General features: G+C 33.7%; 1 protein-coding gene across 1 annotated transcript; it reads left to right on the top strand.

Moving 5' to 3' along the window:
• The first annotated feature begins 5,742 nt into the window (after window positions 1–5,742).
• On the top strand, window positions 5,743–21,380 carry LOC113395661 (apyrase-like). The gene is made up of 11 exons (XM_026633318.2): window positions 5,743–5,988; window positions 14,427–14,649; window positions 15,833–16,030; window positions 16,102–16,232; window positions 16,876–17,026; window positions 17,199–17,325; window positions 17,546–17,703; window positions 18,907–18,988; window positions 19,145–19,303; window positions 20,008–20,153; window positions 21,244–21,380. Exons 1-11 carry the CDS (start codon window positions 5,870–5,872, stop codon window positions 21,367–21,369), a joined length of 1,620 nt encoding a protein of 539 aa, XP_026489103.2. The 5' UTR covers window positions 5,743–5,869; the 3' UTR covers window positions 21,370–21,380.
• Window positions 21,381–22,338: the final 958 nt, after the last annotated feature.

Consider the following 22,338-nt stretch of genomic DNA (forward strand, 5'->3'; position numbering starts at 1 on the left):
TTGATGTTTTTTTAAACCCTATACGTACATAGTGGTCCTATATAATGACAGAAAATTGGAATCAAAATTGAGTGTTTAAGCAAACGTGTCTACCGTCAGGTATTACAATTCATGAACTTTTCTCCTAATCCAAGACAAAGAAAAGTCATTCAGATTTACTATTACATTTCCTGTTGAACGTTTTGTTTGTTTTGGCAGAGTATGAATTTTGTTTGTGATTTATTTATTTACAATTGACTTTTTCTTTTGTCTTACATCCAGATGTCGATACACCTGCATCGAATTGTTAACAAAAAAAATATTCGCAATCCTACACTATTGTACAATATTTCTTTTATGTTTAAGAAAAGGGTTGTCATAATTGACCGTATAACAATAAGCAATAAAAACACAGATGTTGGTAATTTATTTAGACAAACTTTACCGGTAATTTTAAGAGGAACTAGAGCAGACATTGTAAGGTCTTGCCTTAAAAGTTCACCGTTATGGAAATTTGTCCATACCTTAAAACTATCTACGAATATGAGAGCACATTTGGGGGGAGGAAGTACAAATTTTCTTTCAAAGTTACTTTTAATAGGAGATGGAAAAGTACCTCATTCTGAAAATAAAATTGAAATTGATCGCGATTTAGGAGAAAAAGTGACTAGCATAGAGGATTTAATATCAAAAGTTTACCCTAATATCGTCGAAATAGAAAATAAAGATTACCAATGGATGTGTCAAAGGGCAATATTGGCGGCGAGAAATAGTAGCGTTGACGAAATTAACGACCTAATTTTAACCATACTTCCAGGCGATATAACTACCTACACATCTATTGATAATGTAATGGATCAAGAAGATGCTGTCCATTACCCACAAGAGTTTCTCAATTCTTTAAACCCGAGCGGCCTTCCACCACATTCCCTGAAGTTAAAAATAGGTGCTGCGATAATTTTACTCAGAAATCTTAAACCACCAAATTTATGTAACGGGACCCGCCTTCAAGTAAAATTCCTTCGCAATAACGTGATCGTTGCAACAGTTTTGACTGGTCCGGCAGTTGGTCAAACAGTGCTTATACCTCGCATCCCAATGATTCCAAATGATTTACCTTTTAATTTTAAAAGAATTCAATTTCCCATTAAGTTATCTTTTGCCGTAACCATTAATAAATCACACGGCCAAACATTTAAACACGTAGGAATCGATTTACGTCAAGACTGCTTTTCACACGGCCAACTATATGTCGCGTTGTCAAGATCGGGTTGCGGGCAAAATCAGTATGTTCTTCTACCACAAGAAAATAAAACTAAAAATATAATCTACGCTGAAGTACTGTAAAACATATTATGAAATCTTATTGACGATTATAATAACAAAAACCAACGTGAGCAATCAAACGATAATCATGATAGTGTTTCCGACAACTACGCGAACGAAGTCGCGGGCACAGCTAGTCCATTATATATTTAAAGATAACTCGTTTTCATTCTTTTGATACAAAACTAGTGGGTCTCCCGCGAAACTTCGCGTTTATTCAAAAGATTTTTTGGAAATTTCGAAACCTATGACATGGTTTGTTTTGTTTTGAATGTTGTTTACACCTTTAAAGACGTATCATTTTGTATGTTACCCAACAGATATTAATTTTAAGTGCTTAGTGATATGTTGATGGTGTAAATTTTCCAATAAATAAATAAAAAAAAAAAAATAAAAAATATTGTCAACTGCAAGTCACTCATCTACATTTGGCGCAAAAATGAAGAAAACTTTCATAACTGAAATTTTTAATGTCAAATAGTATACATTGATCCAGTTAGAATTGGAGTTTGTCGATAGCAATTTACTTTAATTTTGTTTACGTTTTTAATTTTTTTTCTTATACATCCGTAGGACCGCACTCTAAAATTAATTCTTTGTTAAATTGTAACAATTTAGTAAATTGCAATCAAGAATCCTCGTTATTTTTCTGCACATCTACGGCTGGAGCCATAATAAATGAGACCATAACCGATTTTTTATGTGCAGCTATCGTTACATAATCACAGGGACAAACAATCGGTTTACGCTATTAATATATAAGATGTAATCGTACTAAATTGAGTTTTTACGTATGTCTTAACGTTCTATTTCCTTTTTTCAAATATTTAAATATAATTCAATTTTGGAATGCCAGCAAAAACCTATGTTAACAGGAGTTTGACCTACAGTTCTTCTCTAATTGGGATAAGTATGCATTTGTACACTTTTCTCTTAAGATGCAAGTTATATGATCGTTAATTGTACGTGATAAAGATTTCAACAACTTCAGGAAATACTCGTTATCAGCTTTATTGTGACACTGAAAACGTGGCAAGTAAAACTCTAAAATCTTATTCACTGGATTTAGGCATTCTCTAGGTATTTAATTTTTGTCGCTCAAAAGAGCGGCAAAAATTAAAAAGACGATGCTTAAAGAAGAAAACCTCAAATTTGTTAGTCCCTCAGTGCATCAGTGCCATTTTTGTATTTTAACAGTTTACTTGAAATTGCACAAAAAATATTTTATAGTCCTTGATTTCAAGTAAATCCACCACTATTTTAAACATTAGTAATTTATTAACACGTATTTAAAACGGGATATTTACCATGATTTTTATTTTTATTTGGTGGAGCTCGATATTTATGCCATATGTTAAAGGAGTGACAGATAAGATAGCTAGAGTCCTGGGCAAATATGCGGTGAAGACTATCTTCACTCCTTTCAAGAAGATAGGGCAAATGTTGCGTTCACCTAAAGATAGCTTTCCCCTGGAAAAACCCGGAGTTTACAAAATCGACTGTAGTTGTGGTAAATCCTATGTCGGACAGACGAAGCGTACGGTATCTTGTCGTATCAACGAACATACCAAGGCGGTATAAAACAATGATACCAAGAAATCGGCCATCGCGGAACATCTTCTGGAAGCCGGGCCGAACCATTGGATCGAGTTTCATAATGCCCAGATACTCGCGACAGAACGCCATTACATACCCCGACTGGTACGAGAAGCCATTGAAATTACTAAATATAGTAATTTCAATAGGGAAGATGGGTTTCAACTGTCGAAAGTATGGAATCCAGTGATAAAGTTATGCAAACCCTTGAATAATAATATAAAAAATTCGCGAATCGAAACGTGAGTTTGTAAAACACGGGATCGAGTTTCGAGTGTAAATAAAACAAATAGTAGGGGTGAAAGTGACAGTGGTAGTGGTAACCAGTGTTTACGCAGCAAACGTACGAGAAAGGAGGTAGTCCGATATGGACACTTCTAATGCCGTCAACATCTACCCGCAAACGCCAGTCTCGCGAACAAGACATTCGTAGATAATGTCGAAATATCGAGCTCCACCAAATAAAAATAAAAGACATGGTAAATACCCCGTTTTAAATACTGTTAGTAATAAAAAAACCCTGTTAATTTAAAATCATATTAACACATATTACGTAACAAATAAATTGGAAAAAAAAGATATTAGAAGTTAATCGATATATAATTATCGCATTCTGCTTAAATAAAGTTAAGGTTATATATACTAGATATATAAATATTTTCATCCTTTAAACAATTTATCGTACGCAACATAACGTACATACTTAACATATTAAGTTACAATGAACTGATAATTGCACTTTAGTGCATCCCGTCGCACGCTGTCAGCTGATCGGAATATATATATATATATATATATATATATCAATAGGGAAGAATATATATATATACTAGACTTACTTCGCCTAGCAAAAATATAGTTTCCCAATAAACCTTTATGGTCACGATCTCCTTGCTTACAGCTTAAATACAAAGTGGGCAATTGAAGTTTAACTTAATTTCAAAATGTTGCCTGTTGCTAATATAAAAGTATTTATAACCTGTATTTAAAGCGAATGTAGTAAAAAATAAAGAAGTATTCAATGTACTACTATTTACTTTAAGTATGAACTGCAAATTTTTGACACGTCTGTCTGTCCTCGCTATAATTATAGCGAAGGTAAATTGATTATAGTTAGTTATAAGTGGAAACTTTACTGGTATACGTGCTAATTTGATGTCATAGTTTTTGCTGCTTTCCAAATGAAAATAAAAATAAACTGTATAATACTGACATATAATATATTTAAATGGCCATTTATATTTTTGTCAACACGCTTCAAAATATTTTGACGGTTAGTTCGTAATTATCTTGTAAGTAAGTATCTGTAAGTGGGACTCTCCGATACAAAAGTGCATGTATGGTCACTCTAGCCATGCGCCACGGGCCATTCCCTAATAGCCATTAAGCTCCGTGTCCAAGGACCCCGCACGGCTAGTTTAATAATCAACGACAAAATAATCTTGTTATAAATAAAAGTATATATGTTACTGTAAAAGCTCGAACTAAGGTAAATCTTAAGATTTTCCAGTAAAACCTAAGATTTTCGACTTTTTCGGACTTTTATCATACCATTTTTTTTTTTTTTCTTTTTTTTTTCTCGCTCGAAAAACGCATTACGTGCTTCCCCCACGTGATGGAAGGTGGGGGGGGGGGTGTGGGACTCCCAGGAGCCCTGGACGCCGAGTGCGCCCAGGTACGCCGGTTTACCCACTAAAAAACCAGCGGTACCCTCTCCGTCTTTCGTCGGGCGCCACGGGATCGCTTGCGCATGCTACCGTGACGCTCTGACGGTCGGCCTCTAACAGCTAGAGGGGGTTCTCGGGGTACTGAGACCCCCTAGCCCGCGAAGCGGGAGCGGGAAGAGGATGCCGCTGCAGATCCGCTCCGCCGAAGACACCGTACGGTACCTCTGATGCCTCTCACCGCTATGACCCTCTGCGGCTTTCGCAGCAGGGCCCGATTATCAGCGGTGAGGGCGTCTACCCAGACCGGGCACCGTACAGCACCTTATCATTTCAACCTAACCTAACCTAACATATAAATCCTAAGATTTACCAAGTGAATGATGGTAAAAGTTCGAATCCCAAAGTTTTATGGACATTTACCATTCATAATCGGTAAGTCTTAGGTTTTACTGGAAAATCTTAAGATTTACCGTAGTTCGAGCGTTTACAGTAACATATACATTCATTCGTAAAAACAAAAGGTAATGAACTAAAGTTATAAGACCATTTTAAGTTGTTTGTTAATATTTTATATTATAATAGCGAAACCGCATCGGCTTCGCACCGGTGCAATGCTGATACTAAATATACTACAGAATTTCTTTATATACAACGTACACAGCCTTTTTGTAAGATATTACAAATTTAAATTGCAGGAACATAGCGGTTTGTATTGTCTAATGACAAAAAATAAAAGGCTGTGTACGTTGTATACATATAAAGACAGTCTGTAGTATATTTAGTATCAGCATTGCCCGTGCGAAGCCGGGGCGAATCTCTAGTTCACTATAAAAATATTTTCACACGCAAAATAATTTTAATCAAAATTATGACATAAACTTGATTGACTTCAAAAAATATTTTCATCCTTTAAACAATTCATCGTACGCAACATAACGTACATACTTAACGTATTAAGTTACAATGAACTGATAATTGCACTAAATTCCCATCAGCTGACGACGTGGTATAATTTCGTAACCCGTGTTTTCGTAACGATTTCAATGTCCATATCAAAATTACGTGTTGAATTTATCAATCTTATTACAACAGCATAGAGTTCATAACAGAATTCAACTAACACTCAACTACAACATACTTGTGGAAATAATCTTTACACAGCACTCGTTTGACTCCGTGTATACTTAGTAGTATTTAAGTGTCGACTATACTAAACTGACGTCGATATGGTTTTACTATTCGGAAATCGATAGTGATGTGCTAGAAGTTGTATTTCGCGTATTTCGTTATTAAATATCATAATGTTACGTTTATTTTTTATATCGTTTTTGTTATTTATAAGTGACTTTGTTAATTGTGGTGTGTTTAAAAGAGATCTGTTTAAATTGGACATTGTTCATTATAATGATTTTCATGCAAGGTGAGAAAAATAATGTAATGTTGATTGTAACAGTTAATTCGCTATCAGTCATGGGTTCGTTCCTTTATTAAAATTAATAAAATTAATTCGTGAAATTGTTTTACGAGGATTTTTAAAAGTGTGTTATTTATAATTAATCAGAATTATAATAATAATAAAATATGTTTTATAATACACATATTTTTAAGTATATAAATATAATGTCCTTAATTTAATAGCAATTGCATATAGTGATATGATAGAATATTTTATATAAACAACTAGATGTCAACTTCTTCCCTTCCTTCTTTGGGGTGAAACTTCCTTGATACGTAATTTCGTGAAATTTTCTTAACAGACAGAATGACTTACGAATTTATAATATTAATATAGATAGTTGTTTCGTACAAAATAGAAATAAAATATTTATATAATAACGACGTCCTCCTGATCTAATTCGGCCACAGCCATCCTTAACGGCATTCAATGTCATAATCATCAGCTTAATTAGACAATTACAATCCACTGCTGGGCATAGGTCTCTCCCAAAGTGCACCAAAGCTTCCGATTATCCGTCTTTTGCATCCAGTCGGGTCCCACCGCCTTCTTCAGTACATCGGCTGGGATTAATGTTGGACCGACCGACACCCCTGGCTGGGGCATTTTGCACAGCGCAAGAGATATTGAAGGGCATGTATGTGTGGAAACACAGGAGTGCTTGCGTTCCTCTTATGATTCCCTCGGCAAACACTTAAGATCAGGAGCATAAACAACGTCTCTAAATGCTTTTTGAGGCGCGAGAGTTTGTATCTATTCTTTTTTAACTTGTTATTTCCGAGCTGCCATTGATATTTGCTTGCCAGAAAAACCAAATAACCTTTATTTGGGAGACCCAGGATTTGTAGGTCATCAAACTGGCTTTGGGCTTTGTGCAAGCCCGTTTTGTAAGTATCGTCCACTCATCTCATATTCTACCGCCAAACAGAAATATTTGGTATTGTTATATTCCAGTTTGAAGGGTGAGTATGCCAATAACTACAGACAGATAACATCTTAGTTGCCAAAGTTAGTGGCATTGGTGATAAAAGGAATTAGTTGACCACTTACTATAGAGTGGCTCATTTTCGAGTCCGCCTTCCAATATGACAAAAAGTAACAATAATATTGTGTATTGTCGAGTGTGTAAATAAAAATATCTGGCTCAGATTATAAATTTGTTTTATAAACTGACCTATAAGCGTTCCAAGTTTCATTACACTATGGTATATAGTGACTTCGGGAATTACGGTATTCTACTATGTTTGAAAAACGACTACAAAATGTTGATTTTCCTAATAAAAAGCCATAAAATCATATACCTACTTCGACGAAATAAGCACGTTTTCTTGCCATAAAATTAAATGAAATTTTAAAATTTTTTTTATTCTCGCGAAAACGATGTCAGACTTTTTGGTGACATCACACTGAAAAACAACAGTTGTGTATACACGACTGGCACATTTTCGTTTTATTGCGTTTCATTTGCACATGAAAAGTTAACAGTTATATAAATAATTTGTGTTTTTTGGGATAATAATTAATTAAAATAACAATCGTTGAGTGCATGTGCAAAGACTAGCATTAAAACTCCGCAAAAGTTGTTTATCAAAGTGCCAGATGAATATAAAAGTTTTTGCCCATCTGACGACACACCAATGGCGGCTCGTGTTTTAGGTCACGTGATATACAGACTAAAAATTACGACTTTTAATTATTTCAATATAATAAATTAATAATCTGCTTTTGTGACTCAAAATCAAAATATTTAAGTATAGTTCTCCACATATTTAAATTTAAATTTCATAATTTATTTTTCACTACCGAAAATTCCGAAAATCTATTACGTCTTGCAAATGATGTACTTTATCCTGCTTTACTCCAGCTTAAGGAATAGCACAAGGGACATAACACTTACGTAACGTGTCCCATAGTTATCGCCATTTGATGCTTTTAAAAATAATCAGACTTTAGTCAATGCAAAGAAACCTTAGCGGAATATAACTGGCGCAATTTTTTGCCTTAGTTTCGTAAATTAATTTACTAATGAAACGGAATATTTATTTATTTATAGATTTTCGAAAAACCATCGGCGTATCCACAAATTGAGTAAAAGAAGGAGACAAATTCTTGTACAGTGTGATACACCACTACGGGTTTACATTATACATTCATAAAAAACTAAACACTACACTCCTCCATTAACATATCTTTAAAACAAAAACATAAACATCAATTGACAGGACATCGATTACAATATTAGTTTTTTTTTTTTTTTGTCTAGAATGAAATGAAGAAACTTGGACTAGAAAAGCGTGTTCAGTCCAAAGCGACATCTATAACTATATTCGGAAATCTTGATTTCTTATACCGTTAAAGTTATATAAACGGCAATTTCATTCCGTACATAATCTGGGATATCATTCGCAATTAGATAGAGGCAGTATGAGTTAATCTTAAGAGTTACATTTTGACCTACAATAGTTATCTTTTGCGTATCATAAAATTATTTATATTTTTGATAATCTTTGACTTAGTCTGCGTCAATTTTAAATATACATATATTACGGATCAAAACTTTGAAAGATCAAGCTAAGATCACTTATGTTTAAGTAGATAATTAACTTATTAATAATTCATTAAGAACTGAGACGGGCCAGTGCTTAGAAAGTGTGTATCATGCATATAATTGACGATTCAAACTCAGGCATGCACCAATGTAATTCGATGTACTTAGTTTGTGTCTGTAATTCGTCTCGTGCTCGAGTGAAGGAAAACATCATCAGGAAGCCTTGCATGTGTCTAATTTTAATGAAATTTGCCACATGTGTATCCAAAAACTCGTATGTGTGGAGCTGCGTATTGGAATTAACTCGACTACTGGACCTCCGTGGTCGAGTAGTGTATATAACGGTTTTCATGGGTACGCCACTCTGAGGTCCAGGGTTTGATTCCCGGTCGAGTCGGTGTAAAACAAAGTTCATTAGTTTTCTTTGTTGTCTTGGGTCTGGGTGTTTGTGGTAACGTCGTTACATCTGATTTTTCATAACACAAGTGCTTATCTACTTACATTGGGATCAGAGTAATGTATGTGACGTTGCCCAATGTTGTCCAATCTTCTCCTTAAAAGAAGAACCCTAAGCCCAGCAGTGACCATTTACTAGCTGTTAATTGACTACTAAATTGTTAATTTTGTTATGTGTTTTTTGTGTCGGAAATGCATTTTGGGTATAGTGACCAATCACAGTGTAGTCTACTGCGGGGGATATTATAATCCAAAAGCGTTTGCACAAACTTCTATCACCTCAGCCACGAGATCGGACTCTCCCTGGCATTAATACGCTATATATTCTACAATCATTTCTTGGCTAAAAATAGTGAGTTTGTTGATTTCTTTGTTTTTTATGATTAATTTGGCAGACGAGCAGTATGGACCTCTGATGGAAAGTGACATTTGCAACATCGGGAAATTTGTGCGCTATTTTCTTGATATTCAGGTTTAAAAGCGATCAGGCTCTAACTATAACTGAAAGTGCGTACTTAATTTGATTAACTTTAACGCGTGTCCCCGCTAGTTTCCGGCCATGCCATGAGAATCAGCCACGTGGCTTAACCTCGGGAAGGGACGTACTTGTAGAGAAACAACCTTGGCACTTTTGTGTATTTATAATAACTAACAAGCAAGTAATTAAAGCTATCAATAAAGATTTCATAATAAGATTGTTTGGAAATTGTTGCTGTTTTACCAATAAGACCTTCTTTGTAATTATTATTTTTCTATTTCCTCATATTTTTATTAGTTTTTGTATGGTGCTGTAATTATATACTAGCTACCGTCACCGGCAAAATTTAAACATAAAAATATAGCAATTTTAAAAATAATAAGAAGGAGAAACAATTAAAGCATTTAATGTATACGGTCTAAGGAGACATTATGTAGATGTCGCAGGCAAATAGCTTAATCAGCCATCCAATTAAACGCCTAGCCACTTAATTAAACGGTGCTGTTCAATTAGCGGCCTGAATGACAATTTATCTTCCGTTCATAGAATAAGGACTCTCACGTAAATAAAAATATTTATATTGATAGTTTACGTTGGTTAGATTTGCCTGCGAAGCACTAACCGCGTTGCAATTAAATTTGAATATTCGTTTTTATCAATAAAAACTTATAAGTATAAAACTAATTCTTTATGGCTCCGTCCACGTGTTGGGGGTCGTAGGTTTTGTTCTAACTTGGGGTTCAAAATAGGTTCATAACAAATTTCATCAAATTCGGTTCAGTGGCTTAGCCGAGGCAACGTAACAGATAAAGTTACTTTCGCATTTATAATAGTCGTTTAGATGTTAAATGAATTTTATATGTACCAAAATTCTTTAAGAGCATACTCGAACGAAGTTATAAAACAAAAAAAAATTATCATTCAAGTCTGTCGCCTTCTGTGGAATGTATATGCGGTTAAGTATATTATGATTTTTTTTGTTATAGGTTTGCACATTGGACGTGCAAACAGGTCACGTGATGGTCAGTGGTCCACAATGCCCACAGCGGTGGCGCTGTGAGAAAAATAACCATTCTCTTACACCGAACCAATATGCCTCTAACCTTGGGAGCTAAAATGTAATATCCCTTGTACTACAGTTACACGAACTCACTAACCCTTAAAATCGGTAGAATATCTGATGACTAGGTAACAAACGGGTATAATAAACTACCCAGACGTGCTCGCACATAGCCCTACTACTGAGACGATCGTCAAGCAATTTAAAATACATGTAGTCTGCTATGCCGAGTCGCAGGGATAACTAGAAGTACTTTGTGTTTGGTATATGAAAAATAGTTTACGCATTTTGCATAAGAAAAAAGTCCGTAGGTTAAAATATGGTTACAAATGTGGACGTCACGGCGTCACGGTAGCATGCGCAAGCGACCCCGTGGCGCCCGCCGAAAGACGGAGAGGGTGCCGCTGGTTTTTTAGGGGGTAAACCCGGCGTACCTGGACGCACTCGGTGTCCAGGGCTCCGGGGAGTCCCCCCCCACTTTCCATCACGTGGGGGAAGCGCGTAGCGCGTTTTTCCAGCGAGAAAAAAAATGGTTACAAATGTTACACTGACTCTGGTTAGATTATTCATTTTTGTATAGTAATTTAAAATTATATTTTCCTCCTAGTATGCTTCTTGTAACTTTAATCATATTATAACATCATATGTAATTTCATTTGATTGCAAGTTATCTGAGCGGCATAGACTATTTTAATGATTTCACGCAACAATTGGTATATTAATAAAATATAATAAGCTAATACTGATGTAAAAATCGAGTAATATTTACCAGAACTTTTGACGCAGAGAGTTTTGAATATAAGATAGCATATATAATGTTTATACTCTGCAAAATGCAAAATACCTGTTAAGTTAATTATACGACGTACTCGTCGCTTCAAATCATATTGTACGATCTTTCTGTTTGATTCTTATATATATGTATGGTATTAAAATAGTAGTGCGATATTATAAATCAAGTAAAAACATGGTAATGAAGTACTGGTTGTTATGCGTGGTTTTGCTCGCGTTTCAGGTATTGGTTGTTATTAGGTATTATAATGAATGCTATGTCCTTCATTATGGTTCAATCGATCAAACCAAATTTAATAACATTCGTTTCTGTGGTTTGCCCGTGATAGATAGACGTAGTTACTTTCGTATTTATAATATTATATATATGCGTAAAGATTAATAATAATTTCTAACTATGTAAAATTTATTAGACTACGTTTGAATGAATTATTTTGATCTCATAAAAAATGTCTACTAACGGCGCCTTGCAGTATTTCTCACGATGAACTTACTAATACGTTTAATTTACTCTGTGGTACCAACCACCCACTTATTAAATATTTTACCACCAAACAGTAATAATTAGTATTGTTGTATTGCGGTTTGAATTGTGAGTGAGCCAGTGTTACTTCAGATACACGTGACATAACATCTTGGTTCCTGAGGTTGGTGACATGTAGAATGATGAATATTTATTAAAATAAAACTCTTTATGGGAAGACTCCTTACTCCTTGCCAGTTTACCTGTCTATATGATATTTTAAAAAATATCAAGCCTTACAGTCGTACATGATGTGTAACGTCTGATTACTTACCTTGATAATAAGCAACATTAATACATGTCTCGCAAAATGAGTTGGTACCATCTGACGACCAACATTGGCACCGCGTACGCGCTTTTGTCAAATCAAGTAGCGCTTTTTATCCTGATTCCTGTTACACACTTCCGTCCCTTTTCACGAAATCCCTCCACAGATTGCAGATAAGCGAGAGGAATGATGTCAATAAAAAATCTTGTTATAAATCAGATTGTACTCTATTATCATTAAACGTTTCTGCTCGGTTTAACCAATTTGTTAGAATTGGTTCAAAATTCATTTCCAAGATTGGCCCACTCACGCTATAGGTGAATTTAAAAGTAAATAAGTATGGAACGGAGTCATAAATAAACAAAGCATACAATACAAAATGAATAATCAGGATACGCGTCTCGCGTTACCAAAAATCTGATAAAAAAAAATATATATTTTTTTATTATTTTTATTAATTACAACACACAATAATACTAATATAACAATCACACACGAAAAAGTTAACACAATTTAAATTTATAATAAAATACGACCTTACGACGACCTCCGTGGTCGAGTAGTGTGCACACCGGTTTTCATGGGTACGCCACTCCGAGTCGATGTAGAAAAAGTTCATCAGTTTTCTATGTTGTCTTGGGTCTGTGTTTATTGTACCGTCGTTACTTCTGATTATCCATAACACAAGTGCTTCAGCTACTTACATCGGGATCAGAGTAATGTATGTGGTGTTGTCCAATATTTATTATTATTTATTTAATAAACCTTGTAAAATCAGATAAGGTCATCATACGACTTCATACAATACTAGTTCCTTTACTGTTCGGGTTGTTCGTCTGTGGAACACTCCTGTTGAAGTAGAACGTGCACAATCACTTGTTTCATTTAAAACCATCTTGAAACAACTTTAATGCTGTATGTTTTGCGAGAATTTAATTTTATATATAAATTATATCTTATTACGTACGTACGTATGCATGTGTACCTATATATCAAGTACTGTACATTTTATTTAAAATATATTATTATTTCACTGTAATGTATTTATATACTATGTTTATCTCTGCTATGTACACCCCTATCTCTTTTTATCTCTGTTTCCTTTCCTCTATCTTAATGTTGCCTGGAAGAGATCGCTGTTTTAGCGATAAGGCCGCCTCTTGTGCGTCTTCCTTAAAGTATGTGTTTATTTTGTACTCCAATAAAGAGTAATTCGATTTGAGTGTAAAGTCTGTATGGAGTGACGTCACGCGTAGTTTTCATGTCACGCTGTGCACGCGCATCATTAAAATTTACTCCTTTCATTTCCCATAACGTGCCTAAAGAAATATAACTGCAAACTGTTGAATGAAACTCTCGTAAAAAATATACTATATATATATTTTTACTGTGGTTTAAATAATATTACAACGAAAAAAATATTGATAACCGTCCAGGGAAAACTCGGTTAGCGGGCGTTCAGCGCCGGACAGGGTTTTTATAACGGTTATATTCATAAAGTCATATATACCTATATACATATATTTATGTGTATCGTCCTTATGGGTTTCTCTAAAGTATCTTATTCCTCTAGTTTTGTTTAGTCTCGGAACACTTGTATATCATGCCTATGTAATAAAATTGAAGTGTATCAAGGTCATATATACAAAAGGGTAACCGCTCTATAAAACTAGTTCTAACCGGTTTAATCTAAGCTAAAACAACACGAGACAATTTTGTTTACTATCAGAGTATTATTTGGACTAAAAAAAAAGATCATGTATTCGTAGTCTTATTTGGACTACATTGATAATCTTAATTGTTCTTATTCAACTTTGCTGATTAATAAAATCAAATCGTTTGTTAAAAAAACATCAATAAATAAGGCATATTATTCAACACGAGTTTATATAGACGATAAAAAGACGTGGAGCTTGTTGACTTTCAGCCAGGATATTTATCATTGTATTTAACTTTGTTTTTTTTTTAATGTTGGAAAAGAGAAAAGAAGACGCTAGAATCTACCTACGAACCGGTGGTATCTTCACGTTTAATACAGATGTGTATAATCACGACGCAATAGTGCTTGTAAAAGCTTACTTCGTATATATTTTGATTGTGATTCGTATATTTATATGAATTTAACCCTTTTTAAAATTTAAGAGAAACCACCTGATGTTTTTAATAAAATTAGGCCCATCCCTATACGTCATAGTTTTGCATATGATCATCTACGCCTAATTGAAAAGTTCAGGCTGTTACATTTTATGAAATTTATAAAAAAAATATATATTTCAGATTCGAGGAAACGACAGTATCTTACCCAGTATGCATATCGAACGATACATCTTGCTTAGGAGGCTACGCTCGCTTGTACCATGAAATCAAAACACTGCTCAAGGAGAAACCTGACGCCCTGTTGTTGAATGCTGGCGACACTTTTCAAGGAACCTATTGGTATACGTTGTTGAAATGGAATATAACGCAAAGATTCATAAACTTATTGCCAAATGATGCACACGTGAGTAAACCAAATCAAATTGAATCATTGTTAATTGCCATTTGGAAGATTGTTTCAAGATTTTTTGTTTAAATTATCTAGAAATATACGTGTATTTACATTCGTTTGTTGTATATTTCGTCGTTTATATATTATTAAACATTTAGGAAATACACATACACACACACACACACACACACACACACAGACACACACACACACACACACACACACAGACACACACACACACACACACACAGAGACACACACACACACACACGTACACGCACCCACGCACACACCCAACATGTAAATGTTAAATGTTACGCATAATTGTGCATAATTCAACTAATACATTTTTATATGATAAATTGTTATCATTGACACAATGAGAATACTTAAAAAAAAATTAAGATCAGTGTTAACATTCGCGGGTTGATTGCAGAGCATTGATGGCATTGCTACTTATTATTATTTCAAAACTTTTTCCTTATGATGTTTTCCTTATCGGCTAAAGAATTGGTAAATACAAAGTAGGCCTTGAAATCAGAGAGATATTTTTTCAGGTTTTTACCGTCAATTAAAACAATATTAAATCAATTAATTTCTTTGATAAGGACATTGGGTTGTTAACAAATTACGGTTAATAAATATATCAACAAAGAATAGCGGCATACAAATATATTTAATATTTGACAAGCACATTTATTATTTATTTAAATAAATAAACTTTGACAGATAATACATTTGTATTCTGATAATATTTACCATTAACACTTTGGAGCGATCATTTAAGATAAAATAAATTATATTTACATACAAATGTACATAAGATATAAGTAGGTACTAGTCAACTACATTAAGATGCACTAATGGATGCGCGTAGATCGTTTGTCTTGATAATAATTATACATAGTTATTGATAATTCGACGTATTCCCGTTAGGAGGTGATAGGGGTGATTATTTGCGTCAATTTTAACCCCCATACGCATGCATGCAAAAGTGAACCATTTTTGAGTTATCACGTTTTTTAGATTATCAAAAAAATATTGAAATCTTTTTCTTCGTCAAGTGTGTGCGTTAACACAGGTATACCGTCTTTTCACGTTCTTTAATAATCAATTTTTTGGTTATTTATTATAAAACTTAACTCAGTATTTGTTAAAAGATAAGGGTAAAAGTAACAATTATAAATTTGTTTAGACGATTGGCAATCACGAATTCGATGATGGAATAGCGGGCTTAGCACCGTACCTTGCGGCACTCCAAGCACCAGTCGTCGTGGCCAACATTGATACAAGCCTTGAACCAGCATTGGACGGTTTATATAAACCGCATATAATATTAGAAAGAAATGGAAGAAAAATAGGAATATTCGGTTTAATAACATCAGAAACTAAGGTACAAAATATATACAAGAGAGAAAACTTAAACTAAGTCAATGACTATATAAGTAATTTTGCAATTTTCAGACATCTTCGAATGCTGAAAATGTTATCTTTTTAGATCCAATAAAAACAGCACAAAAAGAAGCTAAGATACTAAAAGATCAAGGAGTAAATATTATAATTCTGTTATCTCACTGTGGACTAAATATTGACAAGTAAGTCATAGTTTAGATATTATGAGAATTTGACATGCAAATTATTGATACTAAAATTAAATTGTCGGCAATTTGATTATATATAAATAATTTAGTTTTATTTTACATTGTGCTATTTAACTACAGCGATGTATTTCATGCGTGTGACTAGCAAGCGATTTAAATGCAAAGAAAGTAGCTAGCTCCCATATTTTCTAATAAACCTGTCAAATCGCTGACTACGGTGCATAAGATTCTTTTGTTGGAATACTAGTAATATACATAGATAACTTTATTATCTGTGGAATAAATCTGTTGGATTTTCCAATATCCGCTTAACATAGTCTTATAAAGATTCAGTGCATTTTCAGTCAAACGAATTTATGGATTTTGCTCCGATTCTGTTCATTACGTATAATGTAACGATTCGAAAATAAATTACTATATTGAAAGCAAAAGGTTTAATGTTAGATACAGGTTGTTCAAACAATAACAACATACCAGACGAATGAGTTTGATTGAAATTGGTTTTATGGATGGTTTGTTCTGGATCGGCCTATTAGCGTCAAAATATCAACGTAATCGTCTCGTAGAATATATTTCGTTAGTATTATTTTTAATTAGAAGTGTTTTTTTTTAAGTAAAGATGTATTTATATTAACAGGCAAATAGCATCGACGGTTGGAGAGAACATTGACATAATTGTAGGAGGTCACTCACATAGTCTTTTATGGAACGGGAAGTCACCGAGCAATGAATATATTTCTGGACCATACCCTGTACTTGTGCGGACTGAATCAAATCCTCGTCATCAAGTAAGATTATACTCAAAACTGATATTTTCTCGTCGATAACGTGTCGTGAATTGCTCATTGGCTCATATTTTCCGTTTGATAATTTTAACTCATTTAATAATCGATTCCCGGAATTTGATTTCTTATTATTACTATTAATTCGTATATTAATACATTATTAATTTTATATCAGGTTTTGATTGTGACAGCGGCATGTTTTACAAAGTATTTGGGTAACCTGACAGTTTATTTTGATAAGGAGGGCCACTTGAAGGATTTCGAGGGTGAACCGGTGTTTCTCAACAGATCCATTCCAGAAGGTTTGTTGCGTGTTTAATTAGTTGATGAAATACAATATTATTTTAAATATTAATTACGCCGTTTCAAGTATTATAACGAAATAACGTCTGTCTGTCCATTGATCTTTCACAGTCAAACCACTGAACCGATTTTTTTATAAAAATCGGCATTTTATAAACTCTTAATGATATACATAATAATATTTCTTTTGTTTTTTGATAATTTACTATTAAAATCTAGACCCTGATATAAAAGCTCTACTCCAACCCTATACTGATGATCTTCATGAAATCGTGAACGAAGTAGTTGGTTTCGTTGATGATGAATTTCTTACTGACGACTGTGGATCGAAGGAGTGTGCTATCGGCGATTTTTTCGCGGATGCATTTTTGTATTCGGTAAGTTTGATTTTATTAAGGATTTTTTTAATAGCTATTTTTTGTGCACAATTTTGGATAATCAAAAAATTCAGGACATGGGTAATTAAAAAAATGGGGAGGGGTGTAGAAACTGTATCTTCGCTTAATATAGGAAGGAAGGAAGAGGAGACCATGAACCGCCTGAGTTGTTATCTTTGCTCATAGATATTGTTACTCTAATAAGTAAATACCATCTCTTACGACGTTATCATACCGTCAATCATTGGAATTACACTGGTCCGTTCCGTTTTGTGACTGATCTGTAAACCAAATACGTACAGTACATTTAGTAATGTATATAACATAAGCAGCCTGTAAATTTCCCACTGTTGGGCTAAGGCCTCCTCTCTCTCTCTCTCTGGTTTGGGAGCATATTCCACCCCGCAGTTCCAATGCGGGTTGGTGGAATACACATGTGGCAGAATTTCGTTGAAATTAGGCACATGCAGGTTTCATCACGATGTTTTCCTTCACCTCGACGGTGCACGAGATGAATTATAAACACAAATTAAGCACATGGAAATTCAGTGGTGCCTGCCTGCGTTTCAACCACTTGCACGCGTTCTAACCACTGGGCTATCTTGGCTCTTTTTATTGTAGGGTTTCGTGCAAGCATGTCTGGGTAGGTAAGATCCCTTCATCTCTTATTCTATCACCAAACAGTAATACTTAGTATTGTTATTTTCCGGTTTAGGGAGTTAAGGGATATAAGTTCCCAAGGTGAGCGGCGAATTGGCGATTTAAGGAATAATAATACTTATTCCACAAAACTCATAAACAATTACACGGTTGATCTAGGACAATAAGTTTCAGTGTGTAATAATATAGTCATCAAACGAAACATAGATCAAGTACTGGCTATCCTATCTAGGCTAATTAAATAACCTTTGTTAAGGATAAACAGTCCTCCCCCGAAAATTGAAATAGAAATGGAATGGTTAATATTTGACACAGCACCAGTGTCTATGGGCAGTAGTGACCAGTTACCATCAGGTTACCCATTTGTCCGTCCGTCTAAATATCGTATAAAAAAAAAAACATCTACCCAAAAGTCAAAATAAATCACCAAAAGAATACCGTGAGATGTATAAAAGATTGAGATACATTTAATCAGCAATGAAATATGTCTTATTCATTTAATATTAACATTTATTATAAAAATTGTAAATTAATATATTTCAGACAAAGGAATTGAAAGTCTCAAACCTAACCCACGTATCATTCGTATTGCGTAATATGATTCGTGGATCAATTCCAAAAGGAGGTAATTACAACTGAAATCATATACTTACTATAAAAACATGTAAAAATTTGATAAACATAGAATGAAATGAATATACTCTCCAATGTATATAGATGTCTTTCTATTAGCCAATTATTGAACTGAATATTTTAAAATAACAAAATTCTATGAATTCAGAAATAACAAGAGGCGAAGTTATAAATGCATTACCGTTTACAAACACCGTCGTTACATTTTCTTTGCTCGGAAAATATTTGATCGATGCCTTTAAAAATTGCATGAGCACGTCCTGGATCGCTAAGCCCTTTCAAGGACCGTGGATGCCTCAAGTTTCGGGTAAGTACTCGGGTATAAAATTTTAATAGATGAAGTTAATTTCAATGGCAGGAGTAGTACAAGAAAAATAAACATAATTGACCTTGATTGAAATGACATTTAATTAGGGATTCGTGAAAACATGTCGATATTTTTATCGAAACTTTGGAAGACTTTTGAATCGTCATATTACAGAATTATATCAAACATAAAGCCACCACCGGTTCAGAATGTAAATTATATTTAGAAGAAGCGGCAAGAAAGACTGTAGTTTATGTTCGTCAGTAATTGAGTTATAAATTAAACATATAATATAGCAGAACTATAAGCAAATACTATGGAATATTTACAACTAAAGTTTATATATCAGTCAACTATTGACTTGTCCTGCCGTTGAAATAAACATATTATTTTATTATAAGTTCAAAAAATATGTGTATCTTTTTTTAAATTAGTGATTTGTCTTTTTAATGAAATAGATAATAATTGATACGTAAATACCTAATATACAATTATTTATAAAAAGTAAACGTTATTAAACGCTTTATCGTTTGAATTATTTGTTTCGGAGAGAAGAAAAATATACTTGTATTTATTAATATTAATTTGTCGAATTTCCGTGAATAAGTAATGACTTTTAAGGAATAAATCAGCGTTAAGAAAACTAGAAAAAGCTATGTTTGAAACAACAAATGGTGAAGTGAAATTTATTATCATTTTTTCAGGAATGCGCTTAAAACTAAATTTGACGAACGAGTTAACTGTTGAAGTATTAGTTAAAGAAGGTGAAGATTACGTGCCTTTAGAACCAGAAATGGAATATCAAGTAACAACAATGAGTTTTATTAGTAAAGGCGGAAACGGTTTTGGTGTAAGTATAATTGAAAAGTATCACAGCAATATGATTCGTGATCAGTTATACAAAGACGAGTAGAGGCTCATAATACGTGAATTTTAATCGAGAGCAGGTCCAAACCCGACCAAGTGCAAGTAGATTTCATGCGTTTTTTGCTTAGTTCGTTTTTAAAAAGCAGAAATCAATCAATCAATCAAAATATACTTTATTCAAGTAGGCTTTTGAAAGCACTTTTGAATCGTCATTTAACAAACTATATTAAGCAAAGCTACCACGGGTTCGGAATGTACATTCTACCGAGAAGAACCGGCAAGAAACTAAGTAGTTACTCTTTTTCAACACTTAAAAATACAATTATATATTATAAAAAAGGAAAATATCGTTGGGATTATTTTTATATAATTTAGTTCATAATTGCTAACTCTTTAATTTTGCAAATTTTCAAGTGGTTTTGTAGGCTTTCATTATTAAGACACATCAAATAGAATAGATTGTATTCGTATGCGAAGTCTTCGAACAGTTCGACAGTTTCCAACAATAAGGGTTAACAATCCATAAAATTTCTAGTCATATTTTCTCAAAAACTACATAATTGTCAACTTTTAATAGTAATATTTATAATATCGAGGGTTTCGTAATGGTATGTTTGACTCTAGTAAACATTTTATGCTATATTGAGATTAGTTGTCTTTAAGATATTTTAAGTAAGATAATTACTATTGATTTAAATGATTAAGGAAGCGAAACTTGGTGGTAGGGCAATGTACAAGCCCGTGGTAGGTATCACTCATCATATAATCTACCACCAAGCAGAAATACTTGGTATTATTGTGTTCCGGTTTACAGTACCGGTTACAGACACAAGGTTCCTTCATCTCGATTGCCATGGTAGGTGGCGCATTAGCGGTGTAAGGAATGGTGATTATTTTTAATGTCTATGGTCAGTGGTAAGTGTTACCATTAAGTGACCAATTTAACAGCCCGCTTACATTCACAATACAATAAAGGATAAAAAAATGTCAAGTAATCAATTTAATTTGTATCTAATAAGTCGTCAACTTGAGATTAAATGATTAAATATATAAAATATAATTATTTATTCCAGATGTTAAGTAAATATGGAAAGAACATGGCTTCAATTGGCAAAGACAGCGATGTCTTAGAAAACTATATAAGGAAAGTTACACCGATCACACCGACCTTGGATAATAGACTTATTGTAATAAATTAATATTTTTATTATTTTGTATTTTATTTACTATTTCATAAGTTACTAGATGCGCCGCGCGGTTTCGATCGCGTTAAGCATTTGTGTTCCACGGCTGAGGGCCGTAATTGGCTGTAATCTTCCTCAGGAATTGGGCTTTCGAATTCATTACAGAGACCTAACTTCGACTTAACATTCGAGTATACGCAGGCGTATGGACTAATCAAATACATACATTTTCTAGTCGTTTACTAAGACTAACAGGACAGTCCCAAATAAAATTCCAAACAGAAAAACCTAAACAGACTGAGCCCGGAACAGATATCTTATGACTAATGAAACTATTATAAACTTTTATACACCGAAATATATATTTCAAATTAGTATATTATATTTTTATATATTTCTAAAGTAACAGCCTATAAGTATCCCACAGCTGAGCTAAGCTCATTCTGCTTCCATACAGGTTGGATAGGTATATACATGTGGCATATTTTTATTCGCCACATGTAGGTTGTCTTACGATGTTTTCCTTCACTGAACACGAGATTAATTATAAAAATAAATTAGGCAATGCTTGCCTGGACTCGGAACCATCGGTTAAGATTCACGTCTTCTATCCACTGGGCCATAACGGCTTATGTAATATTTATTTCATTTTGATAAGCAACTGTTCCTTAAGTAACCGTGTGTTTTCATTTTGGACCCGTATCTTATCGTGACGTGGGTCGTACAATCACGACAAAGAGTAAAAGTTTTGCTGAGAAAAAGACATGGTTCGATGAAAATTTAATGTGACGTAGTAAGAGGTGTAAAACTTTGGTGACAAACAAATGTAATTTAAAGGAATTGAAAGAAATATTGCTTAAAAAAGGGAGGACTTGGATCAGGTGTTCTACCACCAAAGAGCAATACAGAGTATCGGTGTTAGTGACATTGTAACTATAGGCATAAACTATCCCATCATGGTTATTATTTCTTACAAAAAAAAAG

This window comes from Vanessa tameamea, chromosome 21, assembly GCF_037043105.1.
Source record: "Vanessa tameamea isolate UH-Manoa-2023 chromosome 21, ilVanTame1 primary haplotype, whole genome shotgun sequence".
NCBI classification, from domain to species: Eukaryota; Metazoa; Arthropoda; class Insecta; order Lepidoptera; family Nymphalidae; genus Vanessa; species Vanessa tameamea.

Bases quoted from the DNA above. Each gene is read 5' to 3' on its own strand.
- LOC113395661 (XM_026633318.2), top strand. From the start codon at position 5,870: ATGTTACGTTTATTTTTTATATCGTTTTTGTTATTTATAAGTGACTTT. The intron at 14,650-15,832 runs GTGAGTAAACCA...AAATTTGTTTAG, and splicing joins TATTGCCAAATGATGCACAC to ACGATTGGCAATCACGAATT. The intron at 16,233-16,875 runs GTAAGTCATAGT...TTATATTAACAG, and splicing joins TGTGGACTAAATATTGACAA to GCAAATAGCATCGACGGTTG.